The 24,235-nt window shown below is 33.3% G+C and overlaps 1 protein-coding gene across 1 annotated transcript in view; it reads right to left on the reverse strand.

The window, feature by feature from the left end:
• The window catches only part of LOC145291984 (xaa-Pro aminopeptidase 1-like), a 140,668-nt gene that overhangs the window by 26,338 nt on the left and 90,095 nt on the right, over nt 1-24,235 (reverse strand). Inside the window, exons 9-16 of the mRNA XM_080137941.1 lie at nt 21,372-21,453; nt 18,697-18,826; nt 17,250-17,363; nt 14,154-14,240; nt 13,254-13,304; nt 11,439-11,500; nt 6,600-6,749; nt 2,355-2,415 (exon numbers count right to left, since the gene is read on the reverse strand). Of these exons, the coding sequence (XP_079994067.1) occupies nt 2,355-2,415; nt 6,600-6,749; nt 11,439-11,500; nt 13,254-13,304; nt 14,154-14,240; nt 17,250-17,363; nt 18,697-18,826; nt 21,372-21,453 (737 nt within the window). The remainder of the gene's footprint in view (nt 1-2,354; nt 2,416-6,599; nt 6,750-11,438; nt 11,501-13,253; nt 13,305-14,153; nt 14,241-17,249; nt 17,364-18,696; nt 18,827-21,371; nt 21,454-24,235) is intronic.

Below are 24,235 nucleotides of genomic sequence, written 5' to 3' on the forward strand. Positions count from 1 at the left end.
GAAAGATCAAATCTGGACAGTATAGGGAGATGGTTGTAAAATGGATGGTTTGGCAACACTGAGAAAATATATGCAAGTTCTTGAATTAGTAGAGGGTCAGTTGGCAACGTAAATCTAATAAAAGCATCGGAAGAATAAAATTCATTATATATAAATATATAATTTTTATTTATGTACATAATATATATATATAAAGTAATTTTTATGTGCATAAAATTATATATATATATGTTTTATTTTTTTATTACCGTTTTATCTGTTTGGTTACATATGTTTCAGATGTTGGACCATGTTTACGATCCAACAGTGTCGTCCTGCGAGGCCTGACGAGGCTGTTGGATCGTAAACATGGTCACACATCTGAAACATATGTAACCAAACAGATAAAACGGTAATAAAAAAATAAAACACATATTTGCTCTGCAATAGTATTGAGCACTCACTTCAAGTTTTTACTAATTACCAGTTTTGCCATATATATATATATATATATATATATATATATATATATATATAAGATTATGAAAATATATGGCAACTAAGCTACACAGAATCTTTTGCGTTCCATTCCCGTAGGGAATCGTCAGGTTAGAATGCACTGAATTCGAGTTACCTTGCATTTTATATATACAGGTGGTTATTTTTTACGCAGATACATGAATTATATATATATATATATATATATATATATATATATATATATATATATATGATGAAAATAAAGGAAATAGTATTCCGACAAAATAGAGAAATAAAAAGGAACAAACCGTATTATGTGTTCATTATCGTTTTGGCTTTATTTTGAGATTTCCTCTGGATGATATATATATATATATATATATATATATATATATATATATATATATATATATATATATATATACTAACGGGGTACCCGGCGTTGCCCGAGAGTTTGTAGATGTGTGCGTTGGGGAGGGGGTAGATCAAAAAAGAAAAAAAAAGTTTTGGTAGGAAGGTCGGCTCGAAAACAAAGAAAAACAACAACAACAAAAAAGAAACAGCGAAAACAGTTTTTTGTAGGCGTGTATGTATTAGATCCAAGCCCTATGTTAAACTTCTTTTAACAAATATTCTCATGCAAAAATTATTTGTTTGTAATTCTAAAAAGAAACAATCAAATTTAATATATAATGTTCAGTCACAGCTAATTTTTATCGCTGCGTGGTGATTAATTTTCAAACCGACTTTAGAAAAAAGTATAGAACTTTAAAATATTTCGAAATATTCAATGAAAGGTTTTATTTATTATTAATTATTTTTTATTTATTATTAAAAAGACATTTTGAAAAATACTCACATGTAAAAATTATTTGTTTATAATTTTCAAAACTAAAACAAAATTAAATTACATTTTCAAGATATTTTAGCCTTATAAGAAAATAAACAGTTAAAAAATATCAACATAATATTAATGTATTAGCTATAAATAGTATTGTTTCTTTAATTTATATTAACAATGTTATCAAACGTTATGAAAGTACTTGAATACAGTTCTAATTAAAAACACGTTTAATATTAACAAATAACATTACTTACGTTAGTATATTTGGTTGGAATAAAATTTTCCCTTCTAATGGCACGTATCCAAATTGAGACTTGCTCTTTCTCTTTAGGAAAAGAAAATATATGTACTTTGGGGCCTTTTGGATAATTTCCCCGGCAATTTGAAACAATGCAAGAATAAATCATGTTGGACATTAAACTGAAAACTGTAGACGAAACTGCTGCTGATAAGGACCTTTAGCCTAGACCATATACCTACAAGTGAATCTGATAATGACGTCATGCTTTCATGTGCATCGGCCTTCTTCTTGCTCTCGGTAGCCACGGTTGGGGCTCCTTTATTAGGGGAGTGTCCAAATGAAAGCAATTGTCTGATATGACGGTTTTCACCGACATTGACCAAACGCCCATTGCTTTCTGGACGCTCTTGGTATGTAGACCGAGGACTACTCCTTAGTTGCACATCAGTTTCGCTTTTATACGAAAAGCCCAACCCACACTTGAGAAGGCAAAATAGCAATAATTTTATAAAAGTCGCTGTGAATAAATCTAGCCGCGATGCGCGTTCGCAATTCGTACATATTATGATCTACACGTATATAAGAAGTTTTTAGTACCCCCCCCCCGAGAAGCCCGGCGAAAAAAAGCCTTTGTTGGACATACAAAAACTCGCGCGCCCGTTTTGCCTTATATATATATATATATATATATATATATATATATATATATATATATATATATATATATATATATATATATATATAGATGTCATTTGGTTCATTCGTAAGTATAAATAAATTGGTTAGTAAAAGAAAATGATGCATTCTTACTTTTTCATAACTTGTAGGGAATCCGTAATGAAAGGTTCTTGTGATGTCTGTGGTTCCGTCTCTAAAATTAGAAAAAGAAATTTTAATCTACGTGAGGATAATTTACGTACAGCTGTTGCAGTCAATCTTGTACAGTGTGTAATATTGTAGCTATGTGCACGTAGGTAAAGATATATCCTACACAACATGCTCTGCTATACCGGCTGTGTGTAGAACTAACATACCAGATTAAAGGAAGATAGCTTTCAAAACTGTTACAAAGCAAAGAAAAAGAAAGCACAAAAAGAAAAGACGTGTGTTGCATATTGTACGGCATAATCACGTTGACACACCGGTTCTCGCCAGATCGCCGAAGTTAAGCAACGTTGAGCCTGGGCAGTACCAGTTGGGTGACCATTTGGGAAGGTTAGGCGCTGTATGTACCTTCAGGGAAGGTTGGGCGTGGGGCCAGCACCCTCATTCCGAAAAAAGAACTCAGTCGCTACAAAAGCATCTACAAAGTTGTAGATGACCTATGCCCCCCCCCAGGGGCTCAAGGCTATGGATGGATGGATGTGTTGCACATTTTTAATCTATTTAAAACAATAACAAGCACTGTATGTATAAAAATATAATGGTATATTTTTATTGCTTCGTTGCTGCGAACGAGTAGAGACAACAACAATTGTTGGGTTGGAGATTGCACGTAGTTGATAGAAACCGATCTCTTGAATTTATTAACCAGATGTTTTCTTCCCATCTCAATTCGGACCAATTAATTTACCATTATTGAACACTTATAACTACAACGCCCATTCCGATATTTCGCCTAAAAACAATGTAGACGCACACTCATACCGTACATGGCTTTCAACCATGTATTGTTTATTTATCAAACCGATTTATTTTCGTTCTCTGCGTTTGCAAGTATCCTTTGCAAATGCTACTGTGTCAAATCGCTGAATGTTTAGACTTCTGGCCAGATGGGTGTCTGCATCAATTAACCGAGTGTTATTTTTCCATCCAGATGTTACTTCCGATATCTTAGAGACAGCTTTTTCATATTAAGCACGTATAATTCAAGTCAAAGAATCGAACACATCTAAACGAAAATAAAAAATTCTCATCTATTTATCTTTCTATTACAAAAACTCCGTGAATCTTGCGTGTTTGAATACGTGCTTGCGTGCACATTTGATGACGGCATTTATTAAACTAAATATGGAAGATAACTACCGTTAATGACGTTATCAAATAAGAGAGAGAGAAAGAGAGAGAGAGAGAGAGAGAGAGAGAGAGAGAGAGAGTTTATCTAGACGGCTCGTCTAGACGCTTAATATACTATTAAAACTGTGGATTTTGTTGTCTTGCTTATTTGCTTGTATCCTGTCACCGTGCGCACTGAATATTGAGGTGAATAACGTAAACGAAAAACAAATGGTAAACGAAGGTGAACGAAGTAAATAATTAAAAGAGAGAAAGAAAGTGAGAAGAGAAAAATACAGACAGAAGGTAAAATGTGTATTACAAAGGATGCTGTAATACATTTTCAAATAAAATTTCTGACTAAAATATGATTATAAACCAATGTCAAAGTTGAGAAATTATATATTTAATAATATACGTAACAAGTACTCAGCCGACTGGTCACGGCTGTCTAGTATGTAATCTATTCTAATAAAGCCGCATTCATAGTTGTTTGTGTGTACAGGTCATATATATAACATCACATCAGATTACATAACATACGCCATCATAGCAGATGACGTCATATATGATGTAAATTGTTTCGACCTGCAACGCCAGGTATATACAGTTAGTAACAATGTACCTATTTACTATGCCTCCCCACGGGACAGAGTTAGACACCAGGGTCGTTTTTTAACGTGGAGAAAAGGTATAAAAAATAAAAAATTGTCTCAGTCGTGAAGGACTGATCCTCCACCGAAAAAGAACAAGAAATGGAAGCGCAGCAATGCATCTGAAGTACAGATACTACACTTTGATCTTGACCAAAAGGCCAAGTACTAATGTAAAAAAAAAAAAAAATGCTCTACAAAGTTTTTTTTTTTTTTATCCAACGTTATGGTGTCTTGTAGATGGGTTATGTTTTAATACAAGTTGGTGAATAGTGAACGATGTTTAATGTCCACCTTTCAAAGGTTTTAAAACCTTTGAAATGTGGACAATAACATTAATTGGATGGTTCATCCTAACAGTAAAATCTACATATTAAAAAAAAAAAATCTAGATTTTAGTATTATTTTTCTTTATAATTGTGGTGACTCGCTGCCCAGAAACACGCGTATATGCACATCGTAGGTATTTCGGTAGGACGTTACCACATTGGACGTTCATAAAATGCATTCTAGTCCAATTCATCTGCGGAGTTTTTAATGTAACCTAGATGAACTTTTGACTTTCGTAGATTACTAAATGTATTATTTTTAATTTGATGGACCACTAATATAAATGTACAGGAAAAAACATAATAAAATAATAATTGGAAAATCTTTATTTTATTAATATGAAATGCACACATTAAAGACAACAAAGTTATTGTGCCATTATTTTGATAAATCGAAAAGAACTACAGATTTTTAGTGTGATATTTGTTTCTGGTTGTTTGAAAACTCGTTTTTTTGAAATTAATTTGTAGATTTTTTGCTCCAATGACATCATTGCAAGATATATCTTTTTTATTAAAAAAAAAAGAAAAAACCTAACAGACTGCCGCAGCCAAGATTGAACTCATTACACGAGTTTGTAGTGTAATTCAAATCCTGTCCGTAGCTGAATACTTGATGCTTTGCCTATCAAGGGTATTTTTTTTTTATCGTGATACCATCACTAGATGGGTTGCCTACCACGGCTTAAGAGAGGCCGGTCTACCCTCGAGAGAAGGATAGACCTCGCCAGTTTCCCAACCTGATATTTTATCTCGCGGTACATACAGCGCCTCACCTTCCTAAATAGTTACTCATCTGGTACTGGCCAGGCTCAACGTTGCTTAACTTTGGTGATCTGGCAAGATCCGGCGTGTCAACGTGATTGTGCCGATTGGCTATATATATATATATATATATATATATATATATATATATATATATATATATATATATATATATATATATATATATATATATATATATATATATATATATATATATATATATATATATATATATATATATATATATATATATATATATATATATATATATATATATATATATATATATATATATATATATATATATATATATATATATATATATATATATATATATATATATATATATATATATATATATATATATATATATATATATATATATATATATATATATATATATATATATATATATATATATATATATATATATATATATATATATATATATATATATATATATATATATATATATCACCCATAAAACGTTTGTTGCTTATTTTTTTAATCTGAAGCTTCATCCAAATTAAATAATGTCACTTTTTTGTGGGCCATCAAAGATTTTGCATAGACCACCAATGGTCCGTGGGCCACCGATTGATGATCATTATTGATTTCTAATGACCTTTCTTACTTTGATCCAGACAACTTTGTAGATGTTACTGGAGTAGATCTTGTTTGTGTGTGGAAAATGGACAGTGGTATCTCAGAAACCATTCAGGTATTAGGTTGTATTTAAATTACCGTTTGAGAAAATGGAAGAAACGCCTCCACTCAAGATAAAGCATTGTGATGAAATTATGACACATAATTGCGATCTAGTTTATTTTGCACGGAGTGATTAATAGGTTGTTCGGTAAGGATATCGTTTTTGCGTAAACCTTTTCCCGTCTTTTACAAACTGTTGGAGTTGAAACGTCTACTCTACTGTACGTTATGTTTTTCTCTCTCCAACGATGATTGGATAGACGAGACGAAAAATACGGACTGCACATATTTTCTATTCCTGTTTTCATAATTCTGACCAGGCCATATTAGTTAGAACTGTATTAATACATTTGAATATTAGATGGATACATTTTTATAACCCATTTTCTTCATACCCAGCAAGCTCATAAAGCAAGCTCTAAACCTCATCTACAAAATGGTGATTCCGACATCTTCTTGCAACTCTATAAAATGCAAAGCTTTTAGTCATAGTAAATTAACATGCTTTTTCAAATGGTGTTCATCGCGTTTTGCGTTCGATCATATTGATATATTCGATCATATTGATTATTCGATCATATTGATATAGACAACTTTATACTTACAAGTACTGACCGCCTGAATCCAACAAATACATATCTTTAGTGGTGATGTCACGGTCTGTGATGTTGGACACGGTGTAGTGAATAATCGCACCATTAGGTCCAGAACCTGAAATTGCGTTGAAGCTTAAACCACGGTTGTATTTTTGTTGACTGAAAAATAAAAAAACAAATAAACAAAAATATAGAAATAAATACTTATAAAAAGGAAGAAAAAAAATCAGGTAAAAATTGCAGAACTTTAGAAAACAACTACTTTCGATTTATGGAAGAGTTAAGTTGTTTGTTACGAGTTCGATTTTGACACAAGAAAAGTTCCAATAAAAGTGAGTTATCACGTTATCTTTATTATAGAAAGATCTTCACATTAATTTCCGCCCCCTCCTCCTGAATATATGAAAATATTTGAACTTGCTATTATTTAAAACGTCTGGCGATAGTTGTAATAATTCGTTTTTAGCTTTGGGATTTTCATATTAAGCACGTTTAATTTATTCCATTTTTACCGCAAACAAAGCACAGTGCCACTTTGATGTAGGGGGCTACCATCGGGACATAAGTCGAAGGGATACTATGTAGGGAGTTGAGCAGCAAGATGTTTGTTCACATTACACTTGAACTTCTGCCTGTCAGTACGGTAAGGTAAGCAGGAACACGGAAGGGAGTTCCAAAATCTATCAGTTTGGAGAAGAAACTATTAGAGTAGAAGGCTTGCTTACATCTAGGGATCTCTACTGTGTAGGGGTGGGATTTTGCTGCTTGTCGGGTTTGTCAGGGGTATTTACGTCGAGGGGGGGTACAAGGGTTTATATTTCGTCAGAGCATCCATTATTAAAATACTTGTAGAATGGACAGAGGGATACAATATTTCGTCAATGGGATAGAGATTGAAGCTTAGATGATAGTTCAGGACCTACCAGGTCGACGACTCTCTTTTAAACCCTGTCCAGGAGTGAGAGATTAGTAGCAGATGTACAACCCAAATGTGACAACAATACTCCATACATGGGCGAATGGTGGCCTTATAGAGGTACAGGATACTTTCAGGCGTAAGTAACCTTCCAGCATGGTAGGAAGAGCCCACCTTCTTTGCAGTAGCCTTGGCAATGCTCTCTGGATCTGTTCTAACTCATGTTCCCTGCGAACGTTAAGCTGAGGAGTTTGAAAAAAGTACTTTCATGTAATATATCTTTAGCCATGGCTATTGGTGGCAGAGAAGGTTTCTTGAAATTATTGAAGGAAACAAGCTTAGTCTTAGCAGTATTGAATGTAATCATTCATTTTTCTCCCCACTACAGAGTGAGGTCTTCCTCTAATGTTTCTGCCATTTCCTTAGATATGTGTTCATTTGTTTTCTCCTACTGCCTGTTATAGAGAATGGTGTCATCAGCAAATATATTCATCTCAGATACATTTTTATCAGGGAGGACATTTATGAATATTAGGAATAATAAAGGTCCAAGGATAGACCCCTGAGGTACACCTGCATTTATATCATATTGTTTAGATGTACGACCGTCGAGGACAACTTGGATTCTTCTCTTATTTCAAAAGAATTTTACTATGTTAAGTATTCGTCCAGTGATACCATACGATCATCGTGCCATACCCTGTCAAAAGCCTTAGATATATCTAGGGCTACCGCTCTACCCTCCCCTGCTTTGTCCAGTGAATGGTATATACACTCAGAGATTACAGTTAGGATATCTGCTGTAGAACGGGTTTGCCTAAATCCATATTGTTGGTCGGTCAGAAGTTTAGCAGCTGTGAGGTTAATTATGGACTGAAACATTTTGTGAAAAGTGGGAGGAGGCTAATAGAGCGATAATTTAATGGTCAGTTCTTTTACCAGAATTCTTGTAAACTGATACCACAGAAGCAGTTTTCCAGCAGTCAGGAAAGCAAGATTCATTAAGGCATTTGTTGTAAAGTTTGGAGAAGACTGGAGAAAACTCAGCAGAGCATTTTTTTAATAGCACAGCCTGGATGAGATCGGGTCTACATGCATTTGAGGTGTCTAGGTTTTTATGGTATCATGCAACTGAAAAGGGGTAATTTCATATCAGGAGTAAAGGTCAAGCCCAGAAGCTTGTCAAAACATGGAGTCTCCCCAAGATAAGAGCCATTCATTTCAATTGATGCTAAATGGGGGATCAGAGCATTGATGACATAAAGAGAGAAGCTTGGACTTAGATACATTAAAAGTAACCAGCTACCTCTTTCCCCATTGTACCATGAGCTCAAGATCAGAGGAGAGAGGATCAGAGAGAACTTGGTCATTTACAGCCTTGTGTGTTGTCATGATGGTAGTGTCGTCAGCATAAATGTCTATGAATGATCTAAGGATGTGATTTGGAGGATCATTGATGTAGATCAAGAAGAGAGTTGGGCCCAGAATAGACCCCAGACAGATTCCAGCATTAATACTGTAAGTTTCTGATTTCTGCCCATCAACCACTACTCTTATGAACTTATCAGAGAGAAATGATTTAATAATTGAGAAGACATTTCCAGCTATATCATAGCCTATCAAACGCCTTTGATATGTCAAGGACACTCACCCTAGAAAGGAAGCCTCCGTTAAGAGTTTCGCTAATCCTATGAGATAGAACTGTTAGCACATCTGCTGTAGTTCTAGCAGAAACCATATTGCATGTCACTAAGAAGGTTATTTTTGCTGAGATGGTTGATTATGTTTTCTATTTAACACAGATTCCAGCAACTTACTCATGATGCACAGGATACTTATTGATCTGTACTAAGAATGAGATGAATGATCACTTGAATTCTTAAATACAGATGAAGTTTTCCAGGGTGTTGGGAAGCAATTCTCCTTAAGACAATGCTTAAACAGCTTTGTAAGTATGGGAACTAGTTCTGGTTGAAGCTATTTCAGCACAATAATTGGAATGCCTTCAGGGCCAGTTGCTTTTCTGGAATTAAGGTTTTTGATTTAACTTGGCAAAATCATGCACAGATATTTGTATGTTGCATAGCATGTTTTCAGATACAGGAGGAAATACGGGGGGGGGGAGGTTTGATTGCATAGAGTAGAATTAGCTGTAAAGTTCTTTGCAAAGCGTTTGGCTTTGTCTGATGCTGACAAGATTACCTCCGGTCCATTGATGATGGTTGGGATAGAGTACACACTTCTATTCAGGACTGTTTGCTATTTGCCAAAACTGGTGAGAACCAAGCCTCTGCTCAACTACTTTTGACTTAACGGACTGAGTATACAACTCTTTCATGTTTTTTATTACTCCTTTACAGTGGTTGCTGGCAGTCCTAAAAGTCTCAGTACATCTATTAAGGTGGAAACAATTGAAGTAGTGATTTCTGTGCACAATGATAGCAGCCCATTCTGGAGAGAACCACGGCTGACTGTTAGATTTTTGCTGGAATTTTTTGAAGGGTATGGAACGGACTATATCTACAATTAACCATTCCATCAGGTCTGATACTATAGAGAATACGTTCTTTTTAAACATGGGATGCAGAGGTAGATCTGATATAAATGTATGGAAGCTATCCCAGTCAGCCATAGAATACCGATATACCATATGATGGAGAGGTATGCCTGAGGACATTACATTTCGTTTTTATCTTAACTCATACAACAGAGTGGGCGGAAGATCCCAGTGGAGACAGAACGGAAGATTAACATATCTCAGAGCAAGTTGTGAGAAAAAGGTCTAGGAGATTTGCATATTGACTGCCAGTGTCGGGCACACGGGTGGGTTCGTCAACAATCTGAGTTAGTTCATAAGCAATACACACACACACACACACACACACACACACACACACACACACACACACACACACACACACACACATATATATATAAATGAGAATTTGAAAATATAACTCATTAAATAACGTAAATGTTTTTGTGGTCAGTTAATTTTCTAGGTTTATACACACATATTTGTCTTTCTTTTTATTTAGCAAGTACCTTTGATTAGATTAGGCAGGTTTAGTTTTGGTGTCTTTTACCGTTTAGTTTTTTAATGGCTAGTCAAGAATTTAAAAAAGTCTTTTGGTGTTGGCATTGTGGTGCAGAATTTTTTGTATTTTTAACTATAATGTGTCGCTATTAAGAAGAGTAGCCATATTTTTGACAATGACTAAAGTGTTGTCAGGGTCAGTTACCTTGTTGGCTTCAAAGTAGCAGATAAGTGTATCAACGTTCCGAACCCATATATCATCTAATAATATTTTCAATCAAAATGGGGAAATTGATGGTTTTGAAGAAAAAGAGAGCACAACCATATTAGATTTCGATGTTGATTTTATATTCTGCCAAAGAAAGTGAGAGCTCTCTGTGCAGAACCTTCTCAAAGTAATAGCATATTTTAAAATATTTTTAAATAGAAATCACTCCAGACAAAGCATGAAACAACTTGACCTAAGAAACTAAAACTACTTTATCTTAGGGCGTATTTGACTCGTATATAGGTAGAGAATAGCGTCAAAAGCCAGGTACTGCCGGGAGCGATAGAATAATCTAACCATTTTCCCACAGACTTTAGCATGAAGCCACTTGGCGTAAGGATGTGTCTTCCAAGTGATCAGATTTTTACAAGCAGATATTAAAGGAACGTTTCTGCAACATTAGGTGATCCGAATTGATGTAGATTAAGAGGAATTTTAAATAAAGATGACTCCCATAACCCATTGGCGAAACTCGTCAAAAACATATATGAAATCTCTATGGAAGGAAGTCATAATCGGACATACTGAACAGAAAGTAGTAGTAGTAGTAGTAGTAGTAGTAGTAGTATAATCTTCCTAATGAACTTTGAAATTCTGTTCGATTGTAACACTGACATAGAAGATTACCTTCTCATATTGGCTAATTCATTTGCAGCAGACATTTCAGTCCATCTTCTGCCATTTTTAACCTGGAAGAAATAGAATAAATTTAGTTCATACTTTTTCTCTATAGTCGATATTATGACTGATAATTTAAAAATGTTTTCATTGATACAAGTAACATCCAACCACGATTAACGATTTAAAAACTGTTTAACATAAAAAAAAAACGGAAGTATGATATATCGTATGGTATTTTGTTCAGCTTAGAATCATTTTTGTACATATCTAACTGCTTATCATTATATACAAAGTGAAGAATTGCTTTTTAAGAAAAGACAATCTTAGACTAGAGAGTTCTTTTTCCAAGTAAGACAATATTCAAAAATGGAACTAAGATATTATATACGGGTAACATAGGATTGAACTTTTTATATCAGTTATTGTCAAACAAAACAGATACAAATATATAGGCCGAGTGTCGTTTGAGAACGACGTTTTATTTGGTGAAGAGTGGGACAGAAAGATCTGAACACCAAACTAGATTTGCAATCTTACTATTTTCTAGAAATTCACACAGGCCAGCAAAAAGAAAACTCGACGTTAAACCAGAAACACTTTTGATCGGTTTAAAGTATAAATATATTACATTCATTAGTTTGATCGAAATTTCTGTGTGGAGCTGCGTGCGCACGAACCATTTTGCACACATTCTGTTTGGACGTTGCAGAGTGAACATCCGGTTCGTTGTATGTCACAACAATATCACATCAGTGTGAGTGGCTGCTTGATTTGAACTCACATGATTATACATACACCATCCACATACACACAAAAACGGCAAACCAAGAAAAGACCACAATGAAAATAAACTATAACATGGTTAATTGTGAAGAAGAAAATTAATATTCTTCACAGTTTTACTAACTTAATGTAAGTTATGTACTAACATAACATAATAGGTGAATGATAATTAGGGCTGTGACAACAGCATATTCTTTTCATTGTTTTGACTCTTGAGTATATATCCGACATAGACATAGGTAATCAACCGAGAACCACATCTATATAAAAGCATATAAGATACCAATGGATACACACTTGGGAGTCAAGACAATGAAAAGAATATGCTGTTGTCCTAGCCACGGAATTGCTTTTCAATTGACAATAATATGGTCGTTTTCAAGTCCAACGGGAACGGGCTTTTGATAAGTAGTTCTCTAAAATAAATGAACTCATTTAATGTCTCACATTAACCCTTATCCTTGAGTGGCCTCCGGGCCTTGATAAACGATGACTATATGAGAAAAAACATTTTCTGGAACATGTTATCTCTCAGATAATTCTGAGTTTAATTTACTTGTTTAATAGTGAATAGAGGAATTGAATATTTCTTATATTTGTCTTAAACAATGTTTTTGTCATTTTAAATGTCTCTTCTATTTCTGCTATTGAAAAGCAGTTCACGGAAATACTAAATGCTACATTTCTCAATGTTTTTTCGGATGAGTCTGAGGTTCTACACCAAATCAAATCAGTTTGTCTAATACGAAACCGATTTTAAGAATTAGACGTCCGGTACCTCGACATAATGAGCAAAGAGTTGGAATGTCTTCAACAAGCAGGAGTACTGCAGCTAAAAAATTACTCCACAGATTCGAGTCACACTTGTTTTTGTTCAAGTGTTTACCCCCCCCCCCACCGTGCGCAACGTCTTTTGCATGAGACAACACACATTTATTTATTAAATGTTTAGTTTTTACATTACAATAAAATGAAAGACATCGATAATCCCATCTCAGTGAATATCAGATGATTGAAATGAATACAAAAATAACTTACTTCTTTTTCAAGCTTTTGCAGGAAATCAATCAGGACAACTGAATCACGGATCTGTAAAAATATTTTTAAAAGATAATAATAATAATAATAATAATAATAATAATAAGAAGAAGAAGAAGAAGAAGAAGAAGAAAGAAAGAAAGAAAAAGAACAACAAGAACATCAAGAACAAGAAAAAGATGAAAAAATAGAACAAGAACAATAGTTGTGAGACTGCATATCTTCACCTAACAACATAAGTATGGGCCAAAGTCTTATCTGAGTCTTACTTCACTATATTTCATGAAGTATTCTTGCAATTATGCCATGGAAACGTTGATACCTCAAAAAATCTGATGAGGCTGAAATTTTGCATAATGGTTACTGTTAATCAAAGAGCATTTGATCCATGCATCAAATTTGTAATAATCGGAATTCAATCATAATTGAAGTTGAAATTCCATCAAAATGACTAATATGATTGAACTTTTCGATGTCAAGCTTAAAAAACTTAATTAAAACAATATGCACCAAGTAGTGGGTCTTTACAACGAACAGAATCGACGTTGGCGCCTAAAGCGTAACTTTCACATTTTTCATGGCCTGTACCTGGATCTTTAATATAAATATTCCTAAATTAAATAAGTTAAACCATAACCGACAGTTTGACTAAATTTGTGAAGTTTGGTCAACCGATGTGAATGACAAACTGCACACACACGCGCGCGAACACGTATATGCGCGGGAATCTCGGTAAGTATTAAAATTCTTTTGGCGCGCTATTCTGCACAAGTACCTATATCCTACGATATGTGGTTAAAATTAATACACTTTATTTCCGAATGAACAAACAGAAAAGTAAGCAAACGCCATGTAAAACATAACCTCCTTGAAGAAGAATTTTCCAAAAGTGATAATTACATTGGCATTTTCCATTCCTTTTCTTTCCACGTCGTTTTTGACTGCTTTCATGATGGAAATCGGAGATTGCGTTTTTAGTAATTTCACCTGAAAATAGTAAAACATTAAAAAATTATTTTTAACAAAGTTAAAAAAAAAAAACGATTTATTGAACTGAAATGGAAAATTTCGACTGAAATGGCAAAGTTTGATCAATGTGATCTTCGTTTCTTCGGAGGTGCAATTGTTATAATTGTAATAACCCAGTCAGACATAATTGATTTCACAAACTCGATAGGATCGTCAAATGTGGAACTGAACATTTAGCAACAAAATCAAGATCGTCCACATCCGAGGGATGGTGTTGAGATTTTGGAGGCGAGGGAGAGGTTTGTTTTAGATCCAGTGGATTTTTTAAAATGATTATCAATCTCGTGGCTCTTTTGGGCCTCATTAACATCAGCCTGATTCACAATTACTCTTCTCAAATATAGTGTTTCGATATATATTTCACCCACATCCATTCATCTAACAACCCAATTCATAATCCTTATCTTTCTAATCTATATGAACCAACGGTCGTTATGTAAGTTAAATTCGAATGTGACGATTCTGTTATATATTTAAAGTCATATGGAACTTAATTTTCTTGGTTGATTTGAGAAGTCACCAAAATATCTATGTACTTATGAATGTTGCCGCCGGGCACTGTGTAGGTTAAGTTGAGACTGCTACCTTCTAAAACACCCGTATATACACCCTACTATAAGAGTAAGTGGAAAAGGTAGACATTAGTCTTAAGCCATAATGTGATGTTGTGAAAATAAATATTACGATTATCTTCAAGTTCCGTTACTCAATATTTACAAAGGTTTTGTCCGGAGCTGTCATTTGCAAAATGAAAGGAATTGTGGGTTTGCTTTTTTCGTGTTTTTTTTTTCAAATTGTATTTTTTAAAGAAGCAAACGAAAAAAAAAATCATAACCTATTTTTGTTTTGTTCGCTTGCTTATTTAAAAAATGCATTTTCGTTTTGTTCGTTTGCTTATAAAAAATACAGTTTTTTTTGCATGCTTGCTTACTTAAAAAAATACAAAAAGTACAATTGAAAAAATACAATTAAAAATACAATTAAAAAATACAATTAAAAAATAAAAATTTTAAAAATACAATTAAAAATACAACTAAAATACAATTAAAAAATACAATTTAAAAACACAATAAAAAATACAATTAAAATATAACTAAAAATACAATTATAAAAATACAATGAAAAAATACAATTTAAAAAATAAAATTAAAAATACAACTAAAAAGTAAAATTTAAAAATACAATTAAAAAATACAATTAAGAGCCATGGGTTTAAGGGGTCAGGAAAATCGTATTCAAAACGTATTTGCTCAATTAAAGAAATTGTTATTAATTGAAAGTTGTTTATAAGAGTTAATGTTTTTTTTTGTTTTGTTTTAATGTTAGTAAGATATTTCAGTGATAAGGTTTGGGAATATTTCAATGAATAAGGTTTAACAGATTTACAGACGATAACGTGGATGTGTTGTGTGTATCTGTGTGTTTGTTAATGTTTGTGTGCGTATGAGTGGAGAGAGATGTTTCAGAGATGTGCATTTACAGTGGGGCGCCCAGGGACACTGATCCGCAGATTCGGATCAACTGAGTTCAACTGGTTTATTGAAGAAAAAATTTGTCTTTTAAACGATTTAGGTAGCTCCCAGAAATACTATTTCAAATAAATTCAGAAAGTGTTTTGATTGGGTACAAACGCATTTATGTGTAAACATCGATTACAGAGACCGGGCAAATCCTTTATAACATCACAAAGAAAAGGTGACACAAAGAGAAGCCATCACAAAACGAAGCCGTCACTTATTAAAATAGAGAACATAGACGTCCAGATTATGGATCGTTTATGTGAACAGTGACTGCATTTTACTTAATTACACATATTGGGAACGTGGTCATTTTATTGCATACTAGCATAACCCGTTGCCCGGTGGTGGCATGCCTCTGGGGGTGGGGTTGTCACAAAACTTGCCCGAAATGTAACTTTGATATTCGCTGTCAGGATTCCTATGCGCAAATACTATGAACGAACAACAAAATTTGGTGGTTGCAGCGTCGTTTGGCTCGGTCGTACTAATCTGGCGAGCAGAGCATGGTTCAGGATATGATTCAGGGTATGGTTCAAGGTCTGGTATTTTTGTTGGCAAGACTGGAGTTTAGGTGGCAAAATACTCTCGAACCCTCTCTCACTTAAAAGGAACTAAATTCAGCTGTAGCCAGCTGTATGTTACCATGTAAACATGTAAACGGCATTTCAGAAAGTGACAATTTTAGATAAGCAGAAAGAAACAATATAAACAGAAAGTTTTCGTTAAATAATAACCAGTTATTATTTATTTTAAACAATATATACAGAATTTTGTTTATACTATAAACAATACAAATAGACAATTTATAATTTGAAACAATGAAAACTTTTTTAAATTTATAATTTTTTGTTTATAATTGGGGTATTTTATTTAAAACTATTGCCTCTTGTATAGAGGGAAGACATGTTTGTAAATCACTGGAACGTTCGTTTTTTTAGAATGGTTTACATTCTGGAATAAACGAATAGTCAGTTCTCAGCCAATGAGATTTGGTGGAATGTGAGAAGGGAGAAATCATTATTTTTTGGAAGCGGAAAATGGAAAGATCATGTTATGTATATAAGTATATGAGCCAGATAATAAGGGTGCAATCCCATATCTGACCTAAATGCAGAATACTCCCCGGTGTTGACTGGGAGCCGTAAGACTACTTTTTGTTTAGAAGGAAAAATAGCAACTACTTCCACTATAGATGGTTGGTACTGTGATGATGTTGCTCCTAGGATGTAATGTGAGATTATAACGAATAAATGTGTGTAAGATGGCGTTCAAAAATTACATAATATAATGGTTAATAGTCTAGACATAATAAATTTGTATGTGGCCTCTGTTGGAGTAAACCCAATGTACTTCGGTCCAGAGGGGAATTTCTGCAATCAGATTATTATATATGGAGATATACTGAAAGATTAAGTTAAATAACGTGGTCATTTTATGCCATACTTACTGGAGGAATAAGCGCATAAATAGCGTAATTGCATCGATGGCTGATCCAGATTTTGTTTTGCGACCTGTACGCGACTTCTTTCACATCTTTCAGCATGTTTTCATAGCTGTAAACCTGCAAATCCAAAATGTAAAGATGTATATTAAATTCATGGAAATAATAAAATCTAAACTTAAAAATATTTAGCATTTCATTAAAATACTTTTAAATACTACTTAAAAGCAATAAGACCGGAACTTGCATTTTTGTAGAGATGATCATTTATTTATGCATATTGTCATAAAGAAGGTACCTTTATCCTTTTTATAGCCTAATCTGAAAATACGCACAAGTGTGAATATACTTCGCCTAGCTCTGAACACGTGACTATTTTTTACACAAGCATTCGAAATTATACAGCGTTTTTTTATATCGTCTACAGGAAACCTTTAGTGTCCCCCACTTAGTAAGTAACTACAGTATACGTAACACATTCTTTTACAGATCATGCGCCAAATAAATATTGTTATAATGTAGAAAATGATCGTTTCTCTTTTCAGTTCATGAAAGACGACCATCATGCATCCACAAGATTCACATAAAGTGCATCATATTCGTCGCATAGTTTTGTTTTACTTCTGCGTTTAATATGATTAATATCGTTGTTAAAATACACGGCATATGCTGATTCTCCAGGCTGAAGCCAAATGGATATATGAGCAAAACACATAGTGTGGTCACTCACCCCAATAAACATATGGGTTATTTTTTTTTAATCGAGGTAGTAATTGCCTATCGTGTAAATTTACTGAAGCATGTCAAGAAGCTATTTAAGATGAATAGTATTTCAAATGGTATCGACCGATTTTGTACCACAGTTTCAATAATACACGATACATAATGAAATGAAATGTGGAAAAAAAAAAACGTAGGAAAGACGGAAAAGAAAAAAACTTAAACACGTGAAGAACTAGAAAATATATATATATACCGTCGCTATCAACTTCGGTCCTGGCTAAGTACTATCTGCTTGTATTTATCCATGTTTTCACGAAACAGATATAAAACCAACGAAACAATCGTTTTAATGTTTAAATAGGTCTGTTCATTTAAAACATTTTTTTCTAAATAGTATTATTTTTATGTTCATAGATGCTGCATGTGTGTCGCGACATCACAGTTAAATGGTTGATCTTAGAACCAAACTAAACTCAGATTTGGAATCAGCAATTTTTATGTTAGTTGTTCGTGAACCCTTTTAAAACTCATTCAAGATTAAAATTGCATAAGATGAAATGTTGATATGTATTGCTTTACAATATTAAATTATTCACAAAAAATCGATTGATTTGATCTAGATCAAACACACCAAAGCTTCTTTTACTTCCAGCCAGCAAAGGTAGGTACTTCAGTATCAATTAAATGTTTTTCACACAAAATATAATTTGGAGGAGGGAAATTTGCATACCTCAACACAATCAGATTTCCCGTGACACTGGCCATCCATTCCGGTGTTAAGATGCTCGTACAAAATCTTTTTCGTCTGTCTGTCAGTTGGTCGGCTCGTCAACTTCTTCTCGTGTTCATACAAGTACAATCTGAAATATACAAAGAAACAGTCCACTATAAAACAGAGCACAGTTTTACAGAAACACTGGAAATCTCACATTTGAGCTATAAACACATTCGCCGTGGTATTCTTTAACCCATTTTTCGTTTATAAAATATTAATTATTTTAGTTTTACTTTAATGTATTTATTTTTAAAAGTTGCACGAAACTTTGACATTTTCAGATTGGGTATTTTTTTATTATCCCCCCCTTCCTCAAAGAAGATTTTCAAAAATGAAAAAAAAAAAAAAAAATGAAAAAAAAAAAAAAATGAAAAAAAAAAAATGCCCTCAAAATCAGTAAAGCACAAGAGCCGAAAATTTCTTTTCAATAACAATTTTTTCCACTGAAATGCAAATCAAGTAATTATAAGTAATTCCATCTGATTCCATCTCTTGTGTGTTGCCACCAGAAATTCCATCTTTGTGTGTTGCCACCAGAAATAAATTCATCAACCGAAGAATCATAAAATGGAGAGTGTAGTTCAAGTAAAAATAAGTATTTGTGTAATGTATATTCATATCTGTACAAAAAATTGTGTAATGTATATTCATATCTGTACAAAAATTTGTGTAATGTATATTCATATCTGTACAAAAATTTGTGTAATGTATATTCATATCTGTACAAAAATTTGTGTAATGTATATTAATATCTGTACAAAAATTTGTGTAATGTATATTCATATCTGTACAAAAATTTGTGTAATGTATATTCATATCTGTACAAAAATTTGTGTAATGTATATTCATATCTGTACAAAAATTTGTGTAATGTATATTCATATCTGTACAAAAATTTGTGTAATGTATATTCATATCTGTACAAAAATTTGTGTAATGTATATTCATATCTGTACAAAAATTTGTGTAATGTATATTCATATCTGTACAAAAATTTGTGTAATGTATATTCATATCTGTACAAAAATTTGTGTAATGTATATTCATATCTGTACAAAAATTTGTGTAATGTATATTCATATCTGTACAAAAATTTGTGTAATGTATATTCATATCTGTACAAAAATTTGTGTAATGTATATTCATATCTGTACAAAAATTTGTGTGATGTATATTCATATCTGTACAAAAAATTGTGTAATGTATATTCATATCTGTACAAAAAATTGTGTAATGTATATTCATATCTGTACAAAAATTTGTGTAATGTATATTCATATCTGTACAAAAATTTGTGTAATGTATATTCATATCTGTACAAAAATTTGTGTAATGTATATTCATATCTGTACAAAAAATTTGTGTAATGTATATTCATATCTGTACAAAAATTTGTGTAATGTATATTCATATCTGTACAAAAATTTGTGTAATGTATATTCATATCTGTACAAAAATCTGTGTAATGTATATTCATATCTGTACAAAAATTTGTGTAATGTATATTCATATCTGTACAAAAATTTGTGTAATGTATATTCATATCTGTACAAAAATTTGTGTAATGTATATTCATATCTGTACAAAAATTTGTGTAATGTATATTCATATCTGTACAAAAATTTGTGTAATGTATATTCATATCTGTACAAAAATTTGTGTAATGTATATTCATATCTGTACAAAAATTTGTGTAATGTATATTCATATCTGTACAAAAATTTGTGTAATGTATATTCATATCTGTACAAAAATTTGTGTAATGTATATTCATATCTGTACAAAAATTTGTGTAATGTATATTCATATCTGTACAAAAATTGTGTAATGTATATTCATATCTGTACAAAAATTTGTGTAATGTATATTCATATCTGTACAAATATTTGTGTAATGTATATTCATATCTGTACAAAAAGATTATAAATTGCTGTGGAATTTATGTGCATTTTCTGCATTGCTATAGAATAAAAGATGATTAGATTTTAGGTTTTCTATTTCCGGTGTGATGAAGACAAGATTAACGCGCAAGTACTACGTATATATTCCGTCGGTAACACATACACGCGCATGCGTGCACAAACACACGTATGCACATGTGCATACACACGTATATACATGCACATTTATCACCAGCGAACGCGCAAAAATATGTCTAAGAAAAAGGTTAACTAGCCATTTTACTAGAAATTATATGAAAGTCGGGAAGTTAAAATGGGTGTTGCAAGTAAATATTCCCATTTTATGACAGTCTTGAAATTTGCAGACTTGATATTGAGATAATTAGTTGGAAAGATAATGTCTCATTAAATATCTATATTTAATTATTTGATAAGTAACAGTATCTCATACAAAAAGTTCCCTTCTAAAATTGTTGTCACTCTATTAGAAGAATTGCTGTTATCCAATTTGAAAATACGTGTCATGTTTTGATCATGTGTGGAAAGACATGGCGTTGGTCAAACATGATGTCATGCTGAGCCTGTTCCGTTCCAACAGCAACAGAACTGAGGTGAGGAATTTATCCAAAATGATTATTACTTGTAAAATATAAGTAACTATATTTGTGTGTGCGTGTGTGCGTGCGTGTGTGTGTGTGTGTGTGTGTGTGTGTGTGTGTAGGACGTTACCTTGTTCTTTGTCGTTCAACAATTGCATAAGACATAAAAAATGGGTTAAACGGAACGTCATTCCCGCGCAGATTAAAAAGCCCTGAAAAAAAAAAAAAGAAAAAAAGAAAACAGAAGATAAATTTAGTACATTTAATGATATAATATTTAAAGGCGTTTGATATTTTGCTTATGGTGATAAAAATTTAAACAGACCAATAAAAAACAAATACTAAGCAAGCCAGTGAACAATAATAGCAATAAAATTAAAGGATAATCCGAAACGATACTCGTACTTCTCTCTTGCTGATAGTATCTGTCTTTCCGAAGCCGAAACTATACTATTATTCCTATTATTAATTAAGATTTAGTATTTTTTACACGGGAGTTACCACTTATCAATGCCCGGGAACCACTCGACGATAATTGTTAATAAATGTAAGGTAGAAGAATATTTAACATAATTAAATCCTTCTTAGATAAGAGAAAAATCCAGGTTGTCCTCGACGGTCGTACATCTAAACAATATGATATAAATGCGGGGGTACCCCAGGGTTCTATCCTTGGACCTCTATTGTTCCTGATATTCATAAATGACCTCCCTGACAAAATTGCCTCTGAGATGGGTATATATGCTTATGACACTACACTCTATGGCAGGCACGACAGGAAGACGAATGAACACATTTCTAAAGAAATGGCAGAAACACTAGAGGAAGACCTCCAATCTGTGGTGGAATGGGGACAAAAGTGGTTGGTCGCGTTCAATGCCGCCAAGACTAAACTAGTTTCATTCAATAATTACAAGAAACCCTCTCTACCACCTATAGCAATGGCTAACGACTCTTTATCTGAGAGTACATCTTTCAAACTGCTTGGCCTAACGTTCACAGGAAACACGAGTTGGAACAATTACATTGAAGGCATTGCCAGGGCCGCTCCAAGAAAGATAGGCTTTCTCTACCGTGCTAGACAACTACTAACACCCGAAAGTATCCTGTACCTCTATAAGGCCACCATTCACCCATGTATGGAGTATTGTTGTCACATTTGGGCTGGTGCATCTGCTACTAGTCTCTCGCTCCTTGACAAGGTTCAAAAGAGAGTCGCAAATCTGATAGGCCCTGAACTGGAATCTAAGCTTTAGCCTCTGTCCCATCGACGAAATGTTGCATCCCTCTGCCTTTTCTACAAGTATTTTAGTGGTGAATGCTCTGACAAACTGCAACCACTTGTGCCCCCACGACGTGAGCACCATCGACAAACCCGACGGGCAGCTAAATCCCACCCCCACACTGTAGAGATCCCTAGATGTAAAAGATCTTTTTACTCCAATAGTTTCTTCCCCAGAACCGCTAGACTCTGGAATTCCATTCCAGGTCCCTGCTTCCCCAACAGTACTGACGTGCAGAAGTTCAAGTGTAACGTGAACCGACATCTTGCTGCCCAAATCCCTACATAGTACCCCAGTAGTTGTTGCCCCTGATAGTTGCCCTCTACACCAAAGTGGCAATTTGCCTTGTTTGGGGTGAAAATGTAAAAAAAAAAAAAACAAAAAAAAAAAAAAAAAACAAAGGTGGTCAATGAGACAACAGTTCAGTTATCGTTTTTAGTTATTTGTTTAAAACTGAAATAGTACTATTATTATGATTTAATGCTTAATTCATTCCGATAGTATAATATCTATTTTGTCGTTAAAGCATTATACGAGTATCCTACGTTTTGCTGGGGTAGTATAATATGTTTTGCTACCTTCGCAATATAACACTTCAGACAAGGCATGAAGCCACTTAATATAAAGAGCTAAAACGAACGCAAGATGATTAAGTTGCATAATAATAAAAAGAGAGAAGCAGGTAGAATCGCTTCAAAATAAGGTTGTCTTTTAATAAAGGGATAAATCCAAAGCCAAAATAATCGACCCTAAACCCAAAACATTAGCATGGCAGTGATAGATAAACCCAAAACATTAGCATGGCAGTGATAAATAAAATTATCCACACCGTAAATACTTTAAGGAATACACATTCGCGTGCAACGTGATACTCGAGAATAACCTGACATTTAGCGAGTGTTAATAGAGAAGCCTCTCATGTGCTACACCTGAATTCGGTCCTCTCTGCTATCACCTGAGAATGTGCTATCGGAACAACATTATGACCTTGCCTTCTGCCAAGGATACTTAAGAAATACCAAAATAAGTTTCGAGAAAAATCAATCAGCAGCAGCTGACTCAAGTAAAGAATGTAAAAAGAAAGTGAAATCTAATAACAAAGTAGACTTTTTTTATGCTTGTATTTTTTTTTATATTTATTTTAGGATGTGGGTATTGCATCTCTTTAATTGTTTTCGTCAGTCGGTTGTTCTCAGTTAACCTTGAAACCGTGAAATGTTTAGGGTCCAGTTTTAGGGGTGTGTTCCGCACCAGTTTTAGGGGTTTACTTTGGGGTGTTTTGTAATGGAAGAAGTATTTGAGTCGGATTCGGAGAAATATTTTCAGTGAAAAAGGGTTTTTAATTTTTATAATCAAATGTGAGAAAAACAAAAGACATGTTAAAAGGTATATAAAGACAAAATAATGAGTTCAGAAGACATATATCCACGAAAGAGATATTTTATATATGTTTACAATAGAAGTTTACAGCAATAGGAAAAACAGAATGTTTGTAAATATTTTAGAGTTCTTGTAAAAACAAGGGGGGTTCATTAGCTGAGACATAAAAGAAGTATGAATCGATTTATTAAGAGTCGTGAGTTTCAGGGACCAGGAACTCATTAGGAAAACTTCTCTGCTCATTTTTATAAATTCCAATTCATTGAAAATTGTTTATTGGAGTCAATATTCATTTGGTATTAAGAAAGAGGAGGTATTGGTTTTGCATATA

This window comes from Euprymna scolopes, chromosome 13 (genome assembly GCF_053919585.1).
Source record: "Euprymna scolopes isolate OS-2025 chromosome 13, ASM5391958v1, whole genome shotgun sequence".
Lineage (NCBI taxonomy): Eukaryota > Metazoa > Mollusca > Cephalopoda > Sepiida > Sepiolidae > Euprymna > Euprymna scolopes.